Source organism: Medicago sativa, chromosome 2, assembly GCF_051527215.1.
Source record: "Medicago sativa cultivar Bolivia chromosome 2, Bolivia_mono, whole genome shotgun sequence".
NCBI lineage: Eukaryota > Viridiplantae > Streptophyta > Magnoliopsida > Fabales > Fabaceae > Medicago > Medicago sativa.
The window spans coordinates 62576629-62600570 of record NC_140750.1 but is presented as its reverse complement, the minus strand read 5'-3'; the positions used below and the strand labels follow the sequence as shown (position 1 = coordinate 62600570).

The following is a 23942-nucleotide window of genomic DNA, read 5'->3' as shown; positions in this document are numbered from 1 at the left end:
TCTAAAATCAATCGCATGATTTGTTGTGATAGATTAACGTTGTAAGTTTTTTAACTGCATAGCTCATTTAGAAGGAAAGAAATAACACGATTTTTAATTGCAAAGCTCAAGATTTGGTCAATTTACTGAATAGTGTTAAGTTAATGTCTTTTTTATGGTTGAAAGCTAATATGCTTACATCCGCATTCAGTTACATTAACTGGTGGCGGCACCCTCTCTTCTGCATGGGTGTTAAGGACTAGCTTTCTTGTATTTTTTATTCGTTGTGATTTTTCCCATTGGCAACATACACTTAACATTGTATTTTTGTAGAGTGATTCTCTTTGCACGCCTTGTGCGAGATGAATAACTCTTGGTGGTTATTATAATTCCATTTTGATTTCTTAAAAAAAAAAAAAAAATTAACTGCATAAAAATCAATAAACTCATAAATAAAGTATACAAAATGTTATGGGGCTCAGTCAAATAAATTGCCACTAGCTGAGGCATAGCCCCTTTTATTCAAAAATAAAATAAAACAAAGTGCCACTAGCAAGAACAAAGAATTGACCATCAACCCCGTTGAAATAAAATTCAGTGTTGAACTTTACGCGTTGTATTTTTCTTCAAGAATTCCTACATACTTCCTTCATTCCCTATAAAATTATACCTTCAATCTTACCACAAGATACAACAACAAAACATAGAACATACTAACATTTTCTACTAAATCAAATTTGATTAAAAAGGATATTTTCTCATGGCTCTTGCTGCTGCTAGTTTCATCCAAATGCCAACGCTGCAAACAACCAATTATAAATCTTCCACTAAAAAATCTATGACTATTACCATGTAAGTATATATACTTTGATTAATGTTTTTATCCAGTAACCATTCATATATGCATAATTTAATTAGTATTGACATTAATTATTAATTAACATTTGACATAGTATACATGAACTAACCATTTTGTTGCATATGAACAGAAAATGTCGTACCAATAGAATAAAACCAAAACAATCTCATCCTAGAAGTACCGGAAGTGGAGGGAAGGGAAGTGATCCAGGAACAAATAGTATACTTCAAAGCACAACAAGAAATCTTCAACTTGATAGCCTTAATTATGCCATCAACAGCTTGACTGTCAGTGATCAAGATCATGAGAACAGAAGCCCTAAAAGGATTGGCATGCAACAAATACTTCATGCTGAAATATGAATTATAGTTTTTCATTCTTTTTTTTTTTATATTTTTCCAAAGAAAAATATAAACTTTGACAAGAATTCACCATGGTCTTAACAACTGTAATTATGCAACTATAGCAGAGTTCTTATTGTTGAATAATTTGATAATAATTTTCTTCTTTGAAGAATAAAAAAATGAAAATTTACTTGAAGTTCATCTTATAAATATAGTCCAATCTAAATTTTGTTCCATTAAATCTAATTTTCTTTTTGTTTGCTCTCTGGCACCCACCGAGCAGCAGTTAAGTTAACTGTTGTTTGACACTTTTAAGATCAGTTGGGACACTTTTTGAATCAGAAGAAGCCCTAAACAATGCAAAAAATCATAATTAATATCCCAAAGAAATACACAAAATACATTATAGGGGTCTTGCAAGTTGTAATAATAGAAAGATCAGATTGAATATTTAATATATTAACATATAAAAATTGGTCATGTTAACTTGTGCCCTAAGGGCACAAGTTAAGAAACAAAAAATGGAATTAAAAAGTAACTTTTGTATTGAAAAGACAAAATTTCAAACTTTTAATATATTGAATGTACAATTTTCAAGAATAAGTTTCTATGTTTAGTTTCTAAACTTGTGCCCCAAGGGCACAAGTTAACATTTCCCTATAAAAAAATGTAAATTTCGTTTGAGCAATCATATATACTATTTCAGCAAAGAAATTAAATGAAAATAAACTTCAAAAAAATTAATTGAAAATAAAATAAATTTATGTTTTGTATTTTTCAAATAATTAATTTAACAAACAAACAAAAAAATTGGCTTTTAACAATCAAAGGAAAACTATGCGATGATTGATATCACGGTCGGTCTTACAACAAATTTGTCACAAAAGAGAAAGAGAAAGTTGTCATAAAAGTTGTCGAAAACTGTTTCGACAAATATCATTTCTCTTATGTAAAGAGTTATCATCTAATTCAATACAGCAAAAGACCAGATCACTCCAAAGATATCCACCCACTATGGACCATGCTATGGACACGAGCTAGAGCAGCTCTCAACTTTGTATTTTGCTAATATTATAGCCAAATAAAACTATGCTATAAAATATCTAGTAAATCAACAAAGAGAGAAACAACTAGTAAATCAGTTTCCTACTGTGCATATTATTGGTCTTTGGATTGATGCACTGACGGAGGATGAAACTATTGAAGTTTATCAAATTAGAATTGCGCATTTTAGTAACCCGAGTGTTGCTCATGATTTACGCCTCTTGAAAAGTCTATCCGTGAAGACGAGTTGATCCATGTCATAATCAATATTTTTTTTTTTTTGAGCAACATAATCAATATTTTAATAAAAGGTTCGTGAGGTGAAATTTGATATCGGCAAATAAGATTGGATAATGATAAGACTATGATCGATAATCCTAGGCATCAATCAACAAATTGAAAAAGGTTAAGGTTGGTGTCAAACATATAAGTTAAAATAAAGGATTTTGAAACATAAAAATGGTCTAGTTTATCATGATGTGATATAGGGTGGTTAAGCTTAACGAAATTACCTAGTGAGTCCACCATGAAAATATGATGTATCGCAGTTTAAAACACGCTTTTGCATATCTAAAAGGGGACATATGTATTGCAAGCATGTGATATATATTGTTAGTTTAATGCAGTTAGATGTAGCTTCAAGAGCATAAATGAAACTCTTACAATTCTGCTGTCATGAAAGATTAGTTAGAATATAATTCGTGAAATAATCGTGATGTTGCGTGTCGCGATATTTAGCATTTTTGATGTTATATTAACTTACCTCAGTTTTAGAAATTTGATTTTAATTGTAGACAAAAAGAATTGGGATTGAAGTTAGTTTCTATCATTGTGATGAAACTATGATATTAAGGCGCTTTTAACATTATTGTATTTTCTATACAAAAATCAATCTCCAAATAAATAATATTTTTATCTAGTTATCTTAGAAAATGTAATCAGTAATCAACAATCGTTTTAGGTCAGACTACGATGTAATGGTACTAAATGTTTTTTTTATAGAATCCTCGAAAGGATCGAAGGGGTTTGGAGGTTGATGGAAGTACAAAAGACCACGACGACCGGTTCCCTTTTGCATGCCCCAACAGAGATGAAAGATGTAGAAAAAGTCTCATACTGGACCTCAACCTGTAACATTCACATACTTTGACGAAGGCGGACATATACCCCCACTGTGAGGGGGCTACCTTTGGTGCATTTAGAACCGCTATAAATATTAACTCATGGCATTGGTTCAGATATACTAATTTAAGTGTTGGAGTGTGTGCAGGTACATCATCCCTTTTCATAGAAGATTAAGGTTGCTACTGACGAAGGTCTTACACTCAAAAGACAGTCATCACCGCCATCCAAAGATGTCCAGGTCTATCAGGATTAAGGATAACCGATGAAAAAGTTAATTTCAGTTTGTTTCATCTATAGATTATTAATAATATATTCTTAGAAATTAATACATGCATCATCCAATCAAAATATATCATTATGTGAATATTTATTACACACTCTAAATTAATGTCTACAACTACTCAACACAATTGTTATATGGAAAATGCTTAATAACCCAACAAAAAGCAACCCGACAATTTCCCGACTGAAATTAACACTACTCAATTCCAAGTTTGACCAAAACTATCACCCCATGACTCCTTAATTGTGGGCCAACGCAAGTTTTGATTGGACGACGGCATTTCGGGAAGCAATCGGGACATATTTTCTCGCGTGAAATAGCAGTCCTCTTGTTATATACACCTACACAAATATCTAAATAATAAATTATACTTTAATATTGACTTCATATATATGAAGTCAATATTAAGAGAGATCATATATGGTAGGGAGCTCTTCTAAAATCATCACATAGACTTAGTTAACCGAGTATTAACTATTTATATGCCATGTACCCAGGACCACCCATCATCTACGCGAGTCAAGGAAATTCCACTAAGGTGACGAAGAAGATGTGACCAACTAATCTTACCAAACAAATAATGCTATCCTTAATAAAAGATCACAAACCCAAGTTTCCCGTCCTAGTGACCCAATTCACCCACAATCTTATTTTAACACTCTTCCGGTGGATTTTTTTTCTCTTAGAAAATTACACATAAATGAAAGACAAGTGAGCAACATGTTATGCCGTTAACCATGGCATAATTGTTCCTCTTAAAATCTACATTCATAGACCTTTGAGACACAACATTACAATGCATAACTTTTTAAATTCTTTGTAGAAAATCTGCAACCTTTGGTGCTAGAAACACAAATATTTCATGATATAAAATCATGTTTATTCTCAGAGCACAATTTCTCATGTTTGATGACTTTATTACTTGAAGCAGCTTTGAGGGTTGCTTGTTCCACAGTAAAAGTCTCAATCCTCAATCCCACAAGTTAAAAAACCACATGTAAGTTGAACACATATTTTCCTCCCTAGAGCTGTCAAAACGGCCTACCCAGTCCGTTTTAGGTCGTCCCGAGCGAGATGCCTTTTTAGGTCCGGGCAAAAAAGGCTCGGTTTAAATTCGGGCTGGAATAATATAGCCCGAACCCGGCCCTATACGACTCCCGGGCTAACGGGCCATCCCGCAAGCACCTTTTTTTTTAAAAAAAAAAAAAAAAAACAATTCTTTTAATGATCCTAATTCCTAACATAATTTGCACAAGCTAAAAAAAACATAATCAAATTACAGAGCTATATGCACATAATCACACAATTTATAGCATATTATCCATGAACATTTCAAACAAGCGTGAATCGGAAATCAGAAGATGTGAAGGGCGGCGGCGAGGAGCTGCTGAACCGGATCTCAGTTTCGTTTGGTTTGTGAAAAGATAGAGGGAGGCCAATGAGTGAAGTGTGAACTGTCTGCTGAATTAGGGTTTGTTGTTGAATTAGGATTTGGGCCAGATCTGAGTGTTAAAGAATTGCCAATTGGGCCAGTCCACACACACCATACAAACTAAAACCAACTTGTAATTTTTTTTCGGGCTGTAGGGCTACCCGTAGCCCGAACGGGTAACAGGCTTTTCGGGTCGGGCTAAAAAGCTCTGAATTCATTCGGGCTGCAATTTTTATGCCCAAGCCCTACGTTTTATTCGGGCTTTCAGGCTGGTCCTTTCGGGCCGGCCCGTTTTGACAGCTCTACGCACCAAAGTATTTATTGGCTTAAATAACTTAGTTGTGGGGTTTATCATTTTGTTTTTTAACATTTTCCCAAATAAACCACTGGTATTTTTTTCGTCAATTGGCATAGTGGTTTGACTCACCCTGCAGGCGTAGAGACGTGAGGAATTCAGAATTTGAACCTCAACCCTGCATATCAATTTTCATGGATTACCAACCAAGCTGCATTTACATGACAAACCACTTGAACTTTAACTAATTTAAACATTTTATTTGACCCCAATTAATACTCCATTCGTCTTTATATATAAGCCCCATTTGTCTTTTTATATTTTATAAGAAAAATTGTTAATATTACCAAATTGTAATTTGTTTGTATGTATATTAAATTTGATATTGCATAATTCAAGGCAAGTTTTTTTTTTGGTGGTGGCCGGGGTTTGAACTTCGGACCTTGCATATTTTATGCATTGTCCATACCAACTGAGCTAAGCTCACGGGGACTAATTCAAGGCAAGTTAGTAGTATTAATTAAGGGTATGTTTAAGAAAAAATAATAAATGCATCTTGTAATTTGAAAAAGAGTTTATATTTATGAACAAATTTTTAGTCAAATAAATGCTTATATATAAAGACGGAGAGAGTATACTTTCTCAATTAGATAATTAACATGGATAGTCCAAAAAGTCAAGTCAACCATGACCAAGTCTTCTTTCATATTACTATTATAGTTCAGAGCTAGGTTAATTGAGCACTTGAAATTAGGAATTATCAAAATGCCAGTTCACATGGTTTTTCATCCACACTAATTGTATACTTGTTTTTGGATCTTTCTGAAGTCCAAGTCAACCTAATCTAATTGTTAAAAGAAGTGACAATTAATTAATTTATGCATGAATTAAAACAATAATATTTCTTTTACAACCTGCATTATTGAGTCAATATTACACCTCATATTCTGTATAAATATCACATTCTTCTTACTAACTTTGCATCAATTATCCAAACTCACTAGAGCTGCTATATCTCATCAATTTGCAAGGCAACCGTTATCATCTTGCACTTGTGCAAGTTCTCATCAATCATGTTTCGTCGTCTATTGGGAAATTTTACACCAGCAAACCTAGTTCAAGCGCTGAATTCCATGTCCCTCCTAGTTAGACCCTCTCTCAAGTAACTAATTTCTTATTTTTATTTTTATTACCTCTCTTCTTTCCCTAAGTCATTTATTTTTAAAAAACCTTTCAGTACGTGAGTTTTCAACTATATATTAATAGACATATAAACTTCCATGAATATCATTAAAGTAACTTATAATAGGATAAGTAAATGTAGCATAGTTTATCCCATGCAAGCATCCGAACTGATAAGTTTGTAGAAACACTTTGCAAAAATAATTTAAAAATTTTAGGTTTAAACTCAACGTAATTACTAATTATGAACTAATTCTTTTATGCCGAAACCAGATTAAGGGGTGGCGGACCAAGGACAAAACTAAGCGATGGCAACGGTGGACAGATTAATATGATTGGAACAAAGAAGAAGAAGGGTTTGGCAATCTTTTATGCCGGAACCAGATTAGGGCGTGGCGGACCAAGGACATTACTAAGCGATGGCAAGGGTGGACAGACTAATATGATTGGAACAAAGAAGGAGAAGGATTTGGCAAACAACTCCAAAACTTCTGTTCATAATGATGACAACGGACTGAATTGAAGCTAGCTATATAGTACTAATGTGGGCAATAACAAAATAATTAGTATATGGCACTTTTGTGTTCGTTGTGGTCAGTGATATTGTAGACAAGTTGATTAATAAGATAAAATTAGGTGTAGATTCAACTCGCGAGTATAATTGTGCTTCATCATATGCAGATAATGTCTATAAAAGACATGAATAAAGTTTACAACGGTATGGAATATAATTGATGAATAAAACAATTTGAGTTTGTTTCATTTGCAGTTTTTTTTTTTATATATAAACAAATGTTAGCTGTTAGTAGTTATGTTAGTTTTACAAATCAATTCATGGACTTTCTTTATAAACTTCCTTTAATGTCTTTTATATCATCAGCCGAGCTACAATGTAAATATTTATCATATATTCTTGCAAAGTTGCAAATCCATCCAATATAAACTTAAGAAACTTATTACCACTAATAAGACTATAACAACCCTACACAAGAAGTGCTAGAAACACTTTTTTTAACCCTCTCTCTAACATGCATGTATCTTATTGGGTGAAAATAACGTGGGTCATATTACTTTATATAAGATTCACATTAATTTCACTCAATAAGGTGTTTCAAGATGAGATTTGACATGAAGAAGACCTTTGTTCAACTTGGAATTGGGGCTTTAACACCGTGTTTGGTAGAGCAGAAGATGAGAAGAGAGAAAGAGAGAAGAGAGAAATAGAGAATAGATGGTGAATTTCTTTTATTTGGAATGCAGAGAAAGAGGGAAGAGAGACCAAAAAGTCATGGGGCCCATCACTTTTTGTTTTCTCCACAAACCAGCGAAGAAAGGGAAGAGAGAAGTGAATTAGTTATGTTTTTTCAGTTTTACCCTTATATTCAAATCTCACACTCATTCATACTTTATCATGGTTCCTGTGAATTGCATGTCGTGAATAAGCTGGGCGTGGAACAAGGATGTAGATAGTTTGGGCTTTTTTAATATTTATTCTTCACTCTTATCCCATCTTGTTCTAATTAAAAAAAAAGTTCTAATTTCTTTAACAAAAAAAAGTTCTAGTTTATTTGTTTTTTTAGAGAAAAATAATAGATTTAATTACTTAAATTCCCTTAAATTAATATAATTAATCAACTAAAAATAATTAATTGCGTAATTTATAAATTAATAGAGAACAAATTAAAAATGAAATTAATTTTATAAGTCTTTTTAAGTTTAAGGGTATATTTGTACTTTTCAAAACAATCAACACTTCTTTCTCCTTCATTTCTCTTCTATCTCTCTTATACCAAACAACCTGTCAAATCTACTCTATTTCTCACCTATTTCTCTCTCACCACACTCTTTCTCACCTCTTTCTCTCTTATCACTTTCTCTTCACAACCAAACACACCCTAAGGGTGTGCTTGTTTCCATAGATAGAGAGAGGAAAGATTGTGAGAGGACAGAATGAAAGTGGAAAGGAAAGTTTTCCATTGTTTGGAGCAACATAAAAAGGCATAGAAAAGAAGAATATTGATGGGCCCCACTCAAAAATGGTTTCCGTGCTGGTTTGTGCGGGAAGGGTGTAGAAAACTCATTCTTATGTTGAAAAGTCACAAATGCCCTTGCTTTCAAATTGTTTCCAGCGCTTTTTTTAGTGTAAGTACCGTTTTTCTTTTTGTGTCAGGTTTTCATCTTTTTTTTTGCCATTTCTATGTTTTATTTTTTGTATTTTTTTTTGACATTATGTTCTATTTTTGTATTATATTATGATTTTTTTTTTGACGTTTATTATGAATTTATTTTTTCTTAGGGATATTATAAATATTAATATAAGTAAATACATATCTATTTAATATATGGGTCGTTATCTAATTTATTATGGACAGAGAACTTGAGAAATACTAGTATTATGTTTAAAATGTCCAAAATACCCCAATTTTTATTATTTATTTTTTATTAACGTATTATTTTGTTTAAGGGTACTTATGTCAGTTACTACATTTAGGCCTTTCTTTCCTCCAACTTTCTATTCCACTTTCTCTTGTACCAAACAACCAAAACAATCCTCTCATTTTCTACTCTTTCTCTTTCCTTACACAATCTTTCCTTTCTCATTCTTTCCTTTCACTTGAGCTCCTTAGTGTCCTCAAGTGAGGCCCCTAGGTGGTGGAGGCATGATCCAAAGGTTTGTTCTCGGTCAAATCAGCCTATGGGTAAGAGTTGTGAGTGAGAAGAGGCCTTGCCTCCATAAATTATATATTTGTGTACTTGAGAAATCTAGGAAGTCTTAGTCCCCTTCCAAGGTTGTGGTTTTTTCCTTGAAGCTCATCCAGTATATGGTTCCTATTAGGGAGAATCTTCTAGACGTAGGGTGATTACCATTAGAGATACTGAGTGATATTTTTGTAGAGCTACTTTGGAGTTGGTGCCTTGAGAGGTGTGATATTTCATGTTCGGTTTAGTATGGGATTTTTCAGTGGCTAGACTGCGAGTGTGTCCTTCATAGGGAGGTAGGTAGCTTTTTCAGAATTTCTCAAGGAAGCTTTTAGTATGGGGGTTTTGGTAAAGTTTTTGTAGTGGAAGTGGTTCCTTAGTCATAACCCTTGTAGCTCATGCTCCTTTGTTCAGTGGGACGCCAGTCTTGTCATATGTTAGAACCGTTAGAGGGGTGTGGTGTTGTTTGGTGGTCCTCGGTGGGTCTTTGGTGGTTTGCCTTCTGATCTTCGGTCGACCACCTAGGGTGTCTCTCTTTTTGGAAATAAGTCCCCATACACATGTCAAATATTTGTTGGTCACTCATAAACTAATTAACTTTAATATTATGAAATTAATTAACTTTAATATTATGTTCTTAAACTGTGGCACCTAACATATTACTATTTGTTAAGAAAATAAGTTGTTGAATTGATGACTCTATTATTTTTAGATTACTTTTAAATGATGACATCTAACAATCATTAAATGGTGAAATTAATTCACATCGTACATTGTGGTACATTGCCAACTACCAATACATTAAAAAAGATCTTGTTAACGAGTGTCTGCTGGGCACTCTTTAAACTATCCAAAATAAGCAATTGTTCTTTAAAAAGGCAAATATTTCAATTTCCAAGGCATTGATTACATGCATTTTCATAATATACTTACTACTTATAGTCCTTAAAGATTGTCCCGGGGGCACTCGTTAACATTTTTCTTAAAAAAATAGTTCTCAACTTTCCTATTTATTTTGTGGGTCGTGCTAACTTGAGCTCTTATAACATAAGTTAAGGAACTTAAAATAGAGTTAATTAATAAATTTTACTCTCTTTGTTTCAAAATGAGTGTCGTTTTAGCCAAAAAAAATTGTTTCAAAATGAATGTCGCTTTCAGTTTCCAATGCAATAATAACTTTTTCTTTTCAATTGTACTCTTCAATTAATACTATGTTACATTACTTCCAAAGTATTATTTTTTCTTTAATGAAAAACAAACCAATAGTTGATTAGGATAATTTGGTAAAATTGCTATGACATTTAACTACTTTATTCCATTCCTTAATATGTGTGCAATTGGCTAAAGCGACACTCATTTTAAAACGGAGAGAGTATATTAAAAAGATAACTTTTGAAGCTTTTAAGACGTACAATTTTCAAAAAAAAAAAAAACTTCTATGTCTTATGGGCACAAATTAGCATTTCCCTTGTTTCATACTCCCTCCCTCCCATAATACTTGACACAGTTGACCTTATTACGCATGACAATGCATAACTTTGAGCTTAAATATCTTGAATAATATATTAGAAAAAATTATGAAAATTTGATATTTTGAAAATACTCATCGAGACGAATCTAACGACATCTTATATGATATTATTTATCTTTGTATATTAGTAGAAAAATACGGTCAAAGTAAGTTATGTCAAAATTGCACATTTTCAAATGGGTCATCTATTGCGGGACGGAGGGAGTACCACTCAACAATCATTTTGAAATTTTCGATACAAGTTCACATAAACATCACTTGACTGTATTCGGTTCTTGAAAATAAAATACGAGTACATAAGAAAATATGTCACTCATTAATGCCAAAAAATAGACTGGCCAAATATTTGTCATCAATAATTATAAAAGACAAAACATGTAACTAATATTTGTCATTGATACATAAAAGAAACACAGAACAAATATATGTCATTTGATAAATATAAAAACATTGAACAAATATACAAAAGTAATATTTGTTAATAAATATAAAAAAATGGAACACATAATGTACGTGAAGAAAAAATTTCTTTAATTAATATTAAAAAATAAGACAAACTTGTTATCGATAAATGTAAGGAAAAAAATACCAGACAATTATTAGTCTTTGATAAATATTAAAAATAACATGGGATAATTTCCTAAAAAAAAGAACATGGGATAATTATTTGTTTCTAATACATAAAAAAAAAGCTAGACAAGTCAAATTTACAAAGTTAATTCTTAAAATTCGGTATACAAATTAAAAATCAAACCACGTTAATCATAGTCATTTTATTCAATTACGTTAAAAGTTGGCAACAAAAATTAGTGAAAAAAAAAAAAAAACTCTTTCATTCTCTTGTCATTAAATTTAATGACAAAACTATAGATACGTTTCACAATTTTTTCTCTCCTATTGTTTTGTTGTTGTTTACACTAAAACTAGATATTATGCTAGCCAAAATCAACAGATGGGTAGGCGCAACATTGTAGGCCATGTCGTGGCTAGTAATACTAGTTTTGCCTATAAATACTCATCTTGTACAATTTGATAGGACATACAATCAATCAAACTCAAATTATTTACGTAATTTTATAACTTTATTTTTTTGTCTTTATCTATATGCCTTCTTTTTAGCTCAGTCATTAAAAACTTCAAAAACATTGTATTTAACGCTCTACAGAAGTTATTAAGGAACCCATAAATTTGAGACAGAATTCCTTCTCCGGTCTAATCGTTTGATATAAGGAAATCAAAGTTGAGAACTATAAGTTAATATCTCGGCTAAACTTCTAGTTCCACATCGGTTGATAATTCAACTTTTTTCTGGTATTGTTAAGATAGTTAGAGTTTATTAATATTAATTGGTTAGTTAGAGTTAATTGGTTACTCAATTAATCAGTTTTTTTTTTTAACTTTATAAACATAACTATTGCGTAGAAAAATGACTATATTTAAATCAATATAATTTCCAATGAACTTTACTTACATTTGAGCTATAAAGCTCTTTTATCTCTTTTTCTTCTTATACTTAAGATCTTAATAAGTAGTTTTAGAGTAAACATTACAAATTCTCCAAGATAATTTTAAAAAACGAGAGACAATAGATTCTCTTACGTTATAAAATTAAATTGGTTAGTCCAAGTAAACTAACTCAAGTCTTCCTTTTTACTATATTATTTTATACGGCAGAAATAGGAGTTGGAATTTTAGTGTTTGGAATGTAGTTATCAGCATGCAACCAGTTCACATGGTTAATTTCATCCATGTGTTAGTTGACTATTTATAGTGATCGCTACATATTATATACATTTTTTTGGATCTTCTTGACTTCATTCAAATCCACACCGTTTACTATTCTTTAGTCAAGGTTATGATCGTATATAGTGTGTACATGATCATCTGGTTTTATTTAAATCATGGTAAACTTAAATTGTACTATAATAATAAGCAAAAATACAAATCAGCAAATAGACAAAACAAGTTTGGCAAATAATTTAATTCGTGTACACTTTCATTCAATTATAATCATCTGATCATTAAAAATAGGTCGATTTTAATTACTTTTAAGTTAAACATATGACTAATTGTGAATTGTGGAGATTATTATACATTTTTTTTTGGTTAAATATGTTTTTATTCCTTACATTTTGCGCCCCTTTGAAGAATAGTCCCTATATTTCATTAAATGTTTTTAAAATCCTCACATTTTATCCCCGTTATCAAAATTAGTCCCTGTTGTTAATTCTCTAACGGAATGTTGATGTGACAGTTATTGGGTCCCAATTATTTTATGGTTAAATATGTTTTTGGTCCCTGTATATATTATGTGTATTTATTTTTTTATGATGATATAGTGAGAACATGATAATATAGATTTATTGGAATATAGTAAACCCAAACTGTAATATACATAAATACAATACAAATAAAAAAAGACAAACAAACTGTAATATACATAAATACAAAACAAATAAAAAGACAAAAACAAGTTTAATTAGCAAAAGGAAGTGACATTCATGCATAAATTATTAAATAATAAGAATTCAATAACAATCTACATTAAGAGAAATGATATTTTGACACCATTTTTTGACAACTTTTGGACAATTTTCTCTCTCATACTCACATGATCAGGGGCGTAGCCCTTCATATGGGAGGGGTAGCCTTGGCTACCCCAAAAAAAATATTATTCTTGAATTAGTCGGTATGTATTTATATCCTGCTACCCCAAATAAAAAATATTGAGCTACCTCAAACAAGTTTAGTTGCAAAAGTTAGCATAAATAATAAAGTAAAAAAACTACTACAAAATTTATAGATTTATTTGTATTGGTTTGATACTTTCGGTCTCAATAACAACAATAGAGAAACCTTTTCAACAATAAAAATTATAATTTATGGGACTAAAAATATATTTTATCCTTAAATTTAATACGTCTGTTTTCAAAAAAATTCTTCTTTATAGTTGGCCCCTGCATAAATTTTTCGCGAGCTTCGCCGCTGCACATGATATTGTTATCCTCTCTCTTCCTTTTTCTCTCTCCATTGTTTTTGACCAATAAGAAGTGAGAAAAACAAGGTTGTCAACAAAGTTGTCACTAAATGGATGTCAAAATATCATTACTCCACATTAAACCTCAATCATTATTCAACAAAAACAAATTAAACCTCAATCATGTTCTATAAATATCACTTTATTCTTGCTCACTTTGCAGCAATTATTCAAATTCACTAGAGCTATCACATCACCTTGCACTTGTGCAAATTATTCATCATGGTTCGTTTATTGGGAAATTTTACACAAGAAAAACTTGTTCAAGTGCTGAATTCCATGTCTAGCCAAGTTAGATCCTCATTCAAGTAACTAATTTCTTCTTTCTTTTTTTTAGTATTTCCTCCCTACTTTACCTTTTTGTTCAAGTAACTAGATAAATGTACGTAGTTGAGGTTTGTCCTAGGCAAAACGCAAAAGTAGCCAAATTAACATAACTATTAATTATGTATTTATTGTTTTTTGTTTGGAACCAGAACAACACGTGGTGGATCAAGGAGGACAGACCTTAACACTGGGAATGGTGGACAAATTAATAACATTGGAACAAAGGAGAAGAAGGGTTTGGGAAACAACTCAAAAAAATCAGACTCAGAATGATGACAATGAATTGAAGCTAGCTATAGTAAATTTTGATGTTTGCAAATTGAAAATTTTAGTTAAGAGTTACGGTTTGAGTGTTCATCGTGGTCAGTTATTGTGGACGAGTTGATTAATAAGAAAAAAGTGTAGCTCTTGTCATGTATTGTGCTTCATCATATATATGAAGATATTATGTCAATAAAAGACATGACTACATAGCTTAGGGGTGTAGGTTAATTAATGAATAAGATTTGTTTTTATAAGATTTGTATAATAAAAGAGCAGGAAGTTGTTAACTATATCATCCCCATGACTGGACCATCAATCGGTGATCTTTTTCTTATGTTTCTTTATTCATATTCGTTAGTTTATGTTTAAGAATCATGAGGAGTTAATTCTTTTTAGGTTATTAGGTCATGAAAGAGGAACTTCCCTGTAATTGTTTGATTATGTAACTTTAAATCATTCTATGAATTTAGTTGATTACTTTCGTATTTGGTTCGGATAATTTTATGCTTAATGTTTTTTAGCGTTTACGAATTCATAAATCGATATTGGTCTCATGGATTACTAACCCTAATTTTGGCATTTGACCTAATTTACCCGTTCAATTGTTTTTTTAAAGGAAAGCTATTCATACTCTCAATGTCTACAACAGCTTAACACTTTCGATATATATACCTACACAAATATCTAAACAGTAAAATATAATTGACAAAGAAGACAAAGAAGATATGTAACTAACTGCTCTAAATAAGCAAATAATCCTCTCCATAAAAGATCCTAGAGGCAAGTTTCCCCGACCTAGTTATCCAATTCACCCACAATCATATATTGATGCTCTATTATCGAATAGACAGAAAGGGAAGACATAGGGTCCCCTCCCTAACCCACACATCATGTCAAAACGATTAATTATACAAACAATTACCATCAAAATGAGTGAGAAAGATAAGTTAACAAAATTACCCTGAACTATCTACCTGGTCCAAAGGTGGTCATGGATCTTACGATTTTTAGTAAGTTTTAATAAAAGAGTATATTTGTTCTCTAATTTTACTATTAACGAATTCTTTTTTGACTGAAAATACTAAAAGTTCACATTTGGACCATTTTGAGAGGTTGATGTTACATAAACCCTAAGTAGTGAGATCAAGATAAGATTAATCATTTTGTTTGGTAACAACCACTTAAACTTTAACAAATTTTTTATTTTATTTGACCCCAATTAAACATACATTTTCTATTAGGTAATAATTAACGTGGATATTCCTAATCAAGTCAACTGTCAAAGTCTTCTTTCATAATATTGTTATACTCCCTCCGTTTTAAAATGAGTGTCGTTTTAGGTGTTTACACACATATTAAGAAATGCAATGATTAAGAGATTAAAGAATGATTATTTTACCAAATTATCCTTATTAACTATTGGTTAGTTTTAAAAGTAATACTTTGGAAGTAGTGTGCAGAGTATTAATTGGAGGGTACAATTGAAAAGAAAAAGTTATTATTGCATTGGAAACTGAAAGCGACACTCATTTTGAAACAATTTTTTTGGCTAAAGCGACACTCATTTTGAAACGGAGGGAGTGGATGAAAACTAGGTTAATTTAGCACCACTTGAAACTATGAATCAGCGTGCCAGCTCACATAGTTTCATGCACATTTTGATGACTATTTCAATTTAGTGACAGCTACAGAATTTATATTCTTTTGGATCTTCATGACTTTATTCTAGGGATTTCTAACTTCAAGTTAGGCATGGCAACAAAACCCATATCAGTGGTTATCCGTCCGAACCAAACCCAATTTGACGGGTTTTCTCCGTTTTGACTGGGTTTGGGTATGGACATGGGTTTTCCCCTATTTCAAAACACGGGTATGGGACGGGTAACGGGTATATAGGTACCCACCCCGAACCCATACCCAAACCCGTCCCAAATGTAAAAAAAATACTTTATGTTGATACGTCATGTTAATAAAACTACCATTGATATTTAAAGGATCAACTAAATCATTTCGTCTAACAAATGTTAAAGTGAGCGTATTGTTTGATAATGTATTACGACGTTGCTCTTGGGGATGCAAAAAAACTTCTATTTTTTATTAAAAAAATTATTCAATGTGGGGACGGGGATGGGTCGGGAATACCCGAACCCATCGGGGACGGGGATGCGATTCAATTTCTCATCCCCGTTGGGTATGGGTAGGGTAACGGGTATGTATATGAGAATCTGGTATGGGGACGGGGAAGGTAAAACCCGTCCCCACTCCGCCCCATTGCCATGCCTACTTCAAGTCCATCTAATGGCTGGTCTTTGATACAGAAATACATAACGAGTCGAGACTTATATTGCTAGTCAAGGTGATAATATAGTGTGAACATGCATGTATGGTTTGATTTCAATCAAAGTAAAACAAATCAAAGAAGACAATAATTTTAGAGAAAGAAAGGGAATAATTTATACATAAATTATAAAATAATAAGCATACATTAACAACCCACATCATTGAGTCAGCAATGAACCTCAATCATGTTCTTTAAATATCACTTTCTTCTTACTCACTTTACAGCAATTACTCAAACTCACTAGCTATCTCATAAGTTTGCAAGGCAAAAACCAATTTTACCTTGCATTTTTGCACATTACTCATCATGGTTCGTCAGTTGAAAAGTTTTACACTAGCAAGCCTAGACCAAGTGTTGAATTCCATGTCAAGCATAGTTAGATCCTCCTTCAGGTAACTAATATTTCTTCTTTCATTTTTTATTTCCTCTCTTCTTTTCCTTTTTTTTTTTTTATGATAAACCTTGAATTTTTATAACCAGTATGTTTTAATATCATCTAGTTTTCATCAACTATTATGAATGCATAGCTAAACTCATACAATGAATAAATATAGTAAAGTTGAGTTCCAAACAATCAGATAGATCAATAAGTCGATGGACCTTGCAAACGTAATTGGAATTTTCGGAGTTTAAACTCCGAAAACTAACCCTAACAACTAATTATGAAGTGATTATTTTATGTTGGACCAGAATTCGTGGCGGACCAAGAAGGTCAGACCTCAGCAATGGGAGTGGTCCACAAATTAATAGCATTGGAACAAAGAATGAGAACAAGGGTTTGGCGAACACCTTCAAAAATTGAGATTCAGAACGATGATAACGGATTGGAGCTAGCTATATATATATAGTGATAATACAAGCAGTGAGCAAAAACAAAATGGCTGGTATATGGAAATTTTGTGAAATTTAATTTAGAGTAATTATTTGAGTGTTTGTCTTGGTTAGTGATTGTATACGAGTTGATCAATAAGAAAAAAGTATAGATTCAACTCTTGTATCATGTATAATTGTGCTTCATCATATCCAAATATTGTCTCTAAAAAAGACATGAATATAGCTAGCTTAGGATGATTGTTGAATAAAATAATTGTTTGTTTCATTTATAGATTTGCTCATGCATTCTCTGAAATTTTTATATATGGCTGTTCATATAAAATATAATAATGGATGTAAGGAAGTTAATTTATCATGCAAAACATAACGTAAAGAAGTTAATTTACCAATCAAATTTTATTTTATGTGCAAAGCTATTTTTTTAACGGTATCTGCAAAGCTATTTTATCCTGTCAATTTATACAATGTACACATTTGCTAACACATGCTTTTTAAGAAATGTGGGGAGATTAAGTGCTTGTTTACTTTGTAGAGATAACTTCTTTTAAGGGTTGTGAAATATTTCTACCGTTTTGATGTTCTTTCCGGACACGACAATTGAAATCGGTTGAGGTTATTTCCTCGAAACACAATCGAAGGCAGAAAACTCATTGATGCTATTTCCGATTTGCTAGATGATTTCAGAAAGAGACTTGCTATATAACGCGACAAAAAAACCATGCGAATGTATAACGAATCGTGTTGTATGTTGCTCGATGATTTCAGAAAGAGACTTGCTCTATGTTTCACGAAGAAAACTTTCACTCTATTTTGCTTTTTCCTTTAGGAAAACAAAAATTGATGTGTTATTATTTCTTCAAGTTGTTAACTGTTTTAATTTACTTTTAGTTTGCTATTTTTTTTTTTAAATTGAACTAAACTCAAAAATATCCGGTTACACTCAAATTTATTTAAAATTAAATTATAATACCTAAATTGTCTTTGATCTTATAATTGGTGTATTCATCTCTCAAGCTAAAATTTCACACCTTAGCTTTCTCACAATAAAAGGTTAGTTGAATTTCCCTTTGATTGTCTTTGTTCTTATAATTGGTGTATTCATCTCATAAACTAACTTGATTGAAGCTTCAAGTGATTTACACACTCAAGTCTTTTTCTTCATTTACATGAATTGATTTAACAATCAAAGGGCCAAATTTACGTGCATGCAATTTATCTCATAAAATAAAGGTTTACAGAAATTTCCTGGAGAAAAAAATAAAGGTGTGTGTGGCTTCTTACGTGATTTAAATTACATGCAAGTTAATTATGCATAAATTAAATCGACCTACTCCATCAAGCATGAAATTTATCATTTGAAAGTCAAATCAAACAAACACTACGATAAATTGTTATCCATTGCAACTTATTGTAAGTTTTATCAAAGAAATAGAGATGGGTGTCTTTGAAAGAAAAAGAAAAAAGGAAACGAGTGATGGATGAAGAGGAAATTAAATGAAGACGGAGTCAAAGGATGAGAAGTGGAGGAGATGGGTCTTCTCACTTATTTGTTATATTAATTTTGTTCTATTCAAAAAAAATAGGAAAATTTGTTATATTCAATGCAAGACTTCTAAGTCATACTTGATATATCAACGTTTAATACCAACGTTTAATATCATGGTTGGTCCGGCGATATGACCACAAAAATCACAATAAATTTGATATTAGCGCAAAAGCTCAATTTTGTTGCTTCTGAAAATTTGTGGCGGAACAACACTCGAACACAAGAAGCAATGGTCAAATATTGAAAAAGCATACTGGGTAAATGAATAAATATGTCTCTCGAACTATTTATTTCCACATTATCATTGCACATCAAACGTGAAACTCCAGTTAGTAACTCAACATTAATCGTCACTCATATTGTCGTTTTCGCTACGTCCGTTTTTGGTTACCAGAGAAAACAAACGAAACAAAACGCCAAAAGACCTATTAGGAAACATTAGTAAATGACATTGAAGATAACTCGGGACAATCATCTTATTATCTAACTAGAAGTTTCAAACTCCTAGCTCTTAACTTGATAGGAATGTCAACACACACACTTGAAAACACGGAACAAGTGTCTATAATCTAACTAGAAGTTTCAAACTCCTAAATCTTAACTTGATAGGAATGTCAACACACACATTCATTCTCAATGAATATGATAAGGAGAGATTTCCAAATTAAAAATATATGTGATGAAACACATTATAAATAGAGTTTTTTTTTTTGTGGTGGCTGAGGTTTGAACCCCCGACTTTGCATGTTTTATGCATTGTCCTTACCAACTTTCAGAATGTTTTGATTGGTTGTGTGTGCAAAACTGTTTTGGACTGTCAACCCACCACAATTAAACTCTTATAAATATATTTAATTTTAAACACAAATTTATTGATGATTAAAATAATATTTTTCTTAAATAAATATGGTCATTCGTACCATTTTCATATAAGTCATTTGTACGTAAATGCATTATTATTATTATTATTATTATTATTATTATTATTATTATTATTATTATTATTATTATTATTATTATTATTATTATTATTATTATTATTATTATTATTATTATTATTATTATTATTATTATTATTATTATTAGTGGCATATGATAAGGGTTTCTCAATGTACCGATGTAGTTAGAATGTCAAAATCTTTATTTATGTTTTCTTGATCTCGTCTTATTTATACAAAAATGCCAAACTTTTTAATCAAAAACAAGTAAGTCAAATTTAAACTTAATTTAACTCATCGAACGATAAATACACTCATCATAAACCTACCATCTATGTGTTTTTTCTTCCTTTCTTTCCAAATTTAAGCAACATTATGCTTTAATTATCCTTGATCATGTTTCCCTCCTTAATTTATCCATAATACACACTGCCACAGGGAACTGGATTCTCTGTTGTGACTGACTGGATGGTCCAATGAAATCATGGTCATTGAAAAAAAAATATAAAGAATTAAATGCAGAAATCATGATAGATAAAGTGCTCAAGAGAGATAAATTGTTTAATGGTATGATCTTGACACTACAGAAAACTATAGAGATTTCCACTTCAAGAAAACCATTCCCATGAACAGAATAGGAAGAGAAATTATAAAACGATAATTGTTGAAAATCTAAAAAGAAATTAAGGACAATCTGATGAAAGTTTTATAAATTTAGCCATGGATCACTAGATACAAATTATAGCATATCAACAATAACAGAGAAAGAACAAGAAATTGTGTACCTTTGAATTAGATTGATGAAGGATAACCGTAGACAACGCCGACAACTATGAGAGGGTGACTACCCTCATTCCGTCTAGCTTTAGGTTTTCACCATGATATTCTATATAATTAACCGTCTGATGGGATGACGTTTAAATAGCTAAACGGCTGAGGGCAGGGACCTCTCATTGGGCTTAGCTAAATGGCCCAACCCATCACGGTCCATTTTGAAACAATAGCCCAATCACACATATTCATCAACTAATTAGTGCTTAACACAATAGACCATAATTTATATTATAAGATTAACTTATAATAATTGATTATTGTCAATCCATAATTGATTAATTATATAATTAATCCAACAATCTCCCACTTGGATGACAATACTCAATCACTAAAGAATATAAAATTCATTTTTAAACTTTTATTTATGGTCAAAGCACTAATCATTCAAAAGAGAAGTAAGCTTTAATGCTGCAGAAATTGAACCCGATAGGGAAAACAAATCATACAGATCAAAAACTCATTTTTCTAACAAATGATGAATTTATAGTGACACATTTGAATTAAAAAGAATGTGTCACTAAATAATAGCCCAAGCATTTTAAAAATGCTATAACAAACTCCCACTAACCCAAAATAACATAGACTTAATCAAATCATTATGAGTTACAATACTCATATATATAAGTATGTGGTTAGTGGTTCTGCCAATGAGTTTTCAATATTACAGAAGTCATATATCCACATAGGTACACGAGTAGTAATTACTTATAGGGATAGCCTATTAAGAGAGTGTAATTACATAAAGTCAAAATCAATAAATGTTCTATGACATTCAATTAATCCAAGTTTTAGCAAAAACGTGACTATGAAAATCCATAAAAACAAAATAGGAAATTCATGAATCCCGAAATTGGATTAACATAGTCACTTAGTTTGAAGAAAAAGGATGTGGATTAATGTGGCCACTAGAATGTCAATAACAAAAGAACATTTATGATTATCTCAAATTATAAGTACCACAAAAACACAATATCATACTCGATAGGAGTATTGATATTATACATTGTACTTACTATTTATGACCTCATAAAATGTGGAATGTTGGTAAAACAGAAGCACAATATATATTTGCATGCTACAAGGTTATTGTGCATATTCCAACAAAATTGACTTAAGCATCCAATTATGATGCTTATTGAGATAAAAAGAATTTTAACATATATCTCAATATAATAGAATGAGACTAAAGTTTAAAGTCTCTTAAGCTATGCCATATTTTATAGTGTGCACAAGAGTATATGGCAATGACGAGAATAATATTGTGTACACATTTCTCGTGATCTCACATATATATAAACAAGAATGAGATTTCTCATTTGAGCTCATAATATATAGTGTTGTGTACACACTCCCACTGATCCCACATATATATATATATAAACAAGAGTAAGAGGGATTCTCATTAGTGATCACTGATATAAAATATTACAATAATGTAATATTCAATAGTGGGATACTTGGTTGCTAGTGCAAAATTATTAACATAAGTGGTTACATAATTTTAACTAACAGAGTTTCATGAACTCAACCACATATTTTGCACATAAGCATAGCAGAATTATTAACACAAGTGATAACTCAATGATAATATAAAATCCCATGAATATATAATTTATCAATGGCAGATATTATCAAGAATTGGGTTTCGTAGTTAACCACATATTCTGCATTTAGAACTAAGGAGAATGTAAATCTTCATTTAAGAATTTTATAACACAAGATCTCCTTTTCACAATTAAAATTCCAAAGAATTTTATAAATATAGTAACCTTTATATGACATAGTATGATGATTATATAAAAGGTTTATCATCATATGAGTGAGATAAGTCTCTATTATTATAAAATAGGATATGAGACTCTATTCACAATTTTAATAACTCACTCAAAACTCAAATGCTACAATTATACTTACACAAATTTGAGAAACAATTAGGTTACACGCAGCGGAAATACACGAAACTTATATGTTATTATCATTGAGGATATAAGAGAGAATATTCATAAGCTTCTATAAGTATTAAAGAATAGCAATAGCATAATTAATATCCTCAATATAAGTCTCTACAATAATTTCATATCTAAAAATATGAAACAAATAAATATATTTGTTTATGAGATATAGTTAGTTGACATGTAGAATTTTCCTCACTTGTTGAAGAATGATAGTGAAACTATCTTACCCACAAAAGGATGATTGTGTTAAGTAATGTCATACCGATAGGGTATGTCCATCACGTTACACAATACATTTCTCCCACTTGATAGAGAACTAATCATGATAGTTGAATTAAAAGTTTGAAAATATTTTAAATAAAATATTCAACTATTTCTCTATCACAAAATGATATGTTAAGTAACGTCACACCGATAGGGTTTGTCCGTCACTCACATAACAAAGGGATAGTAGCAATCCAAAATATTTATATGTATAAAAAATAAATCACATATAGTTATAAATTTAATTCAAAATATAATAATATTGGATTGCAAAATTTATACAATTTTCTACATGTCTTTTAACAAAATAACTTACTTATATTAATCTCATTCAAGGATCTTAAGGATAATAAGTAAGAACTATATCATCACAATGTACCATTCTTATGTCTTACAAAATTTAAACATTGATAAAGTATTCTAATTATAATTGACATAAGTATAAACATTTTAGGCACATTGAATAATAACAATTATATTAATAACAACACACCGATAGGGTATGACTGTTACCAATATAATGCTAATCTATTTAACAAAATTCGCATAATTGTACCCACCATGGGTGAGATTACAATTATACAAATAAATAATGTTTATGCTTAAGAAAATATGATACAATAATATCATGCATAAACAATTGTGCTTAATTTACTCAACTTCAGTCATATTCAAATGATAGAAAAATGTGCTTAACAATATTTTAAATTAGCACATCATAAATATGACTTTAGAATTCTTAGAATAAAATAGTTTTCTAATTTATTAAGAATAGAACTCTTAGAATAAAATTTTAAATACTCCCACTATAAACTAGAATTAGAATAT

General features: G+C 30.9%; 1 protein-coding gene and 3 long non-coding RNA genes across 4 annotated transcripts; all 4 read left to right on the top strand.

Annotated features, from left to right (window-relative positions):
• The first annotated feature begins 666 nt into the window (after window positions 1-666).
• LOC146949498 (uncharacterized) lies at window positions 667-1423 on the top strand. Its single transcript, XM_085741517.1, has 2 exons — window positions 667-831; window positions 969-1423. The coding sequence occupies exons 1-2, from the start codon at window positions 740-742 to the stop codon at window positions 1198-1200; spliced, it is 324 nt and encodes a 107-aa protein (XP_085597643.1). The 5' UTR covers window positions 667-739; the 3' UTR covers window positions 1201-1423.
• A 4847-nt stretch (window positions 1424-6270) lies between these two features.
• Window positions 6271-7305, top strand: LOC146949497 (uncharacterized). Its single transcript, XR_015027286.1, has 2 exons — window positions 6271-6523; window positions 6817-7305. It is a non-coding gene; the product is annotated as an uncharacterized LOC146949497 (long non-coding RNA).
• A 6670-nt stretch (window positions 7306-13975) lies between these two features.
• On the top strand, window positions 13976-14691 carry LOC146949496 (uncharacterized). The gene is made up of 2 exons (XR_015027285.1): window positions 13976-14119; window positions 14288-14691. It is a non-coding gene; the product is annotated as an uncharacterized LOC146949496 (long non-coding RNA).
• A 2271-nt stretch (window positions 14692-16962) lies between these two features.
• Window positions 16963-17846, top strand: LOC146949495 (uncharacterized). Its single transcript, XR_015027284.1, has 2 exons — window positions 16963-17135; window positions 17434-17846. It is a non-coding gene; the product is annotated as an uncharacterized LOC146949495 (long non-coding RNA).
• Window positions 17847-23942: the final 6096 nt, after the last annotated feature.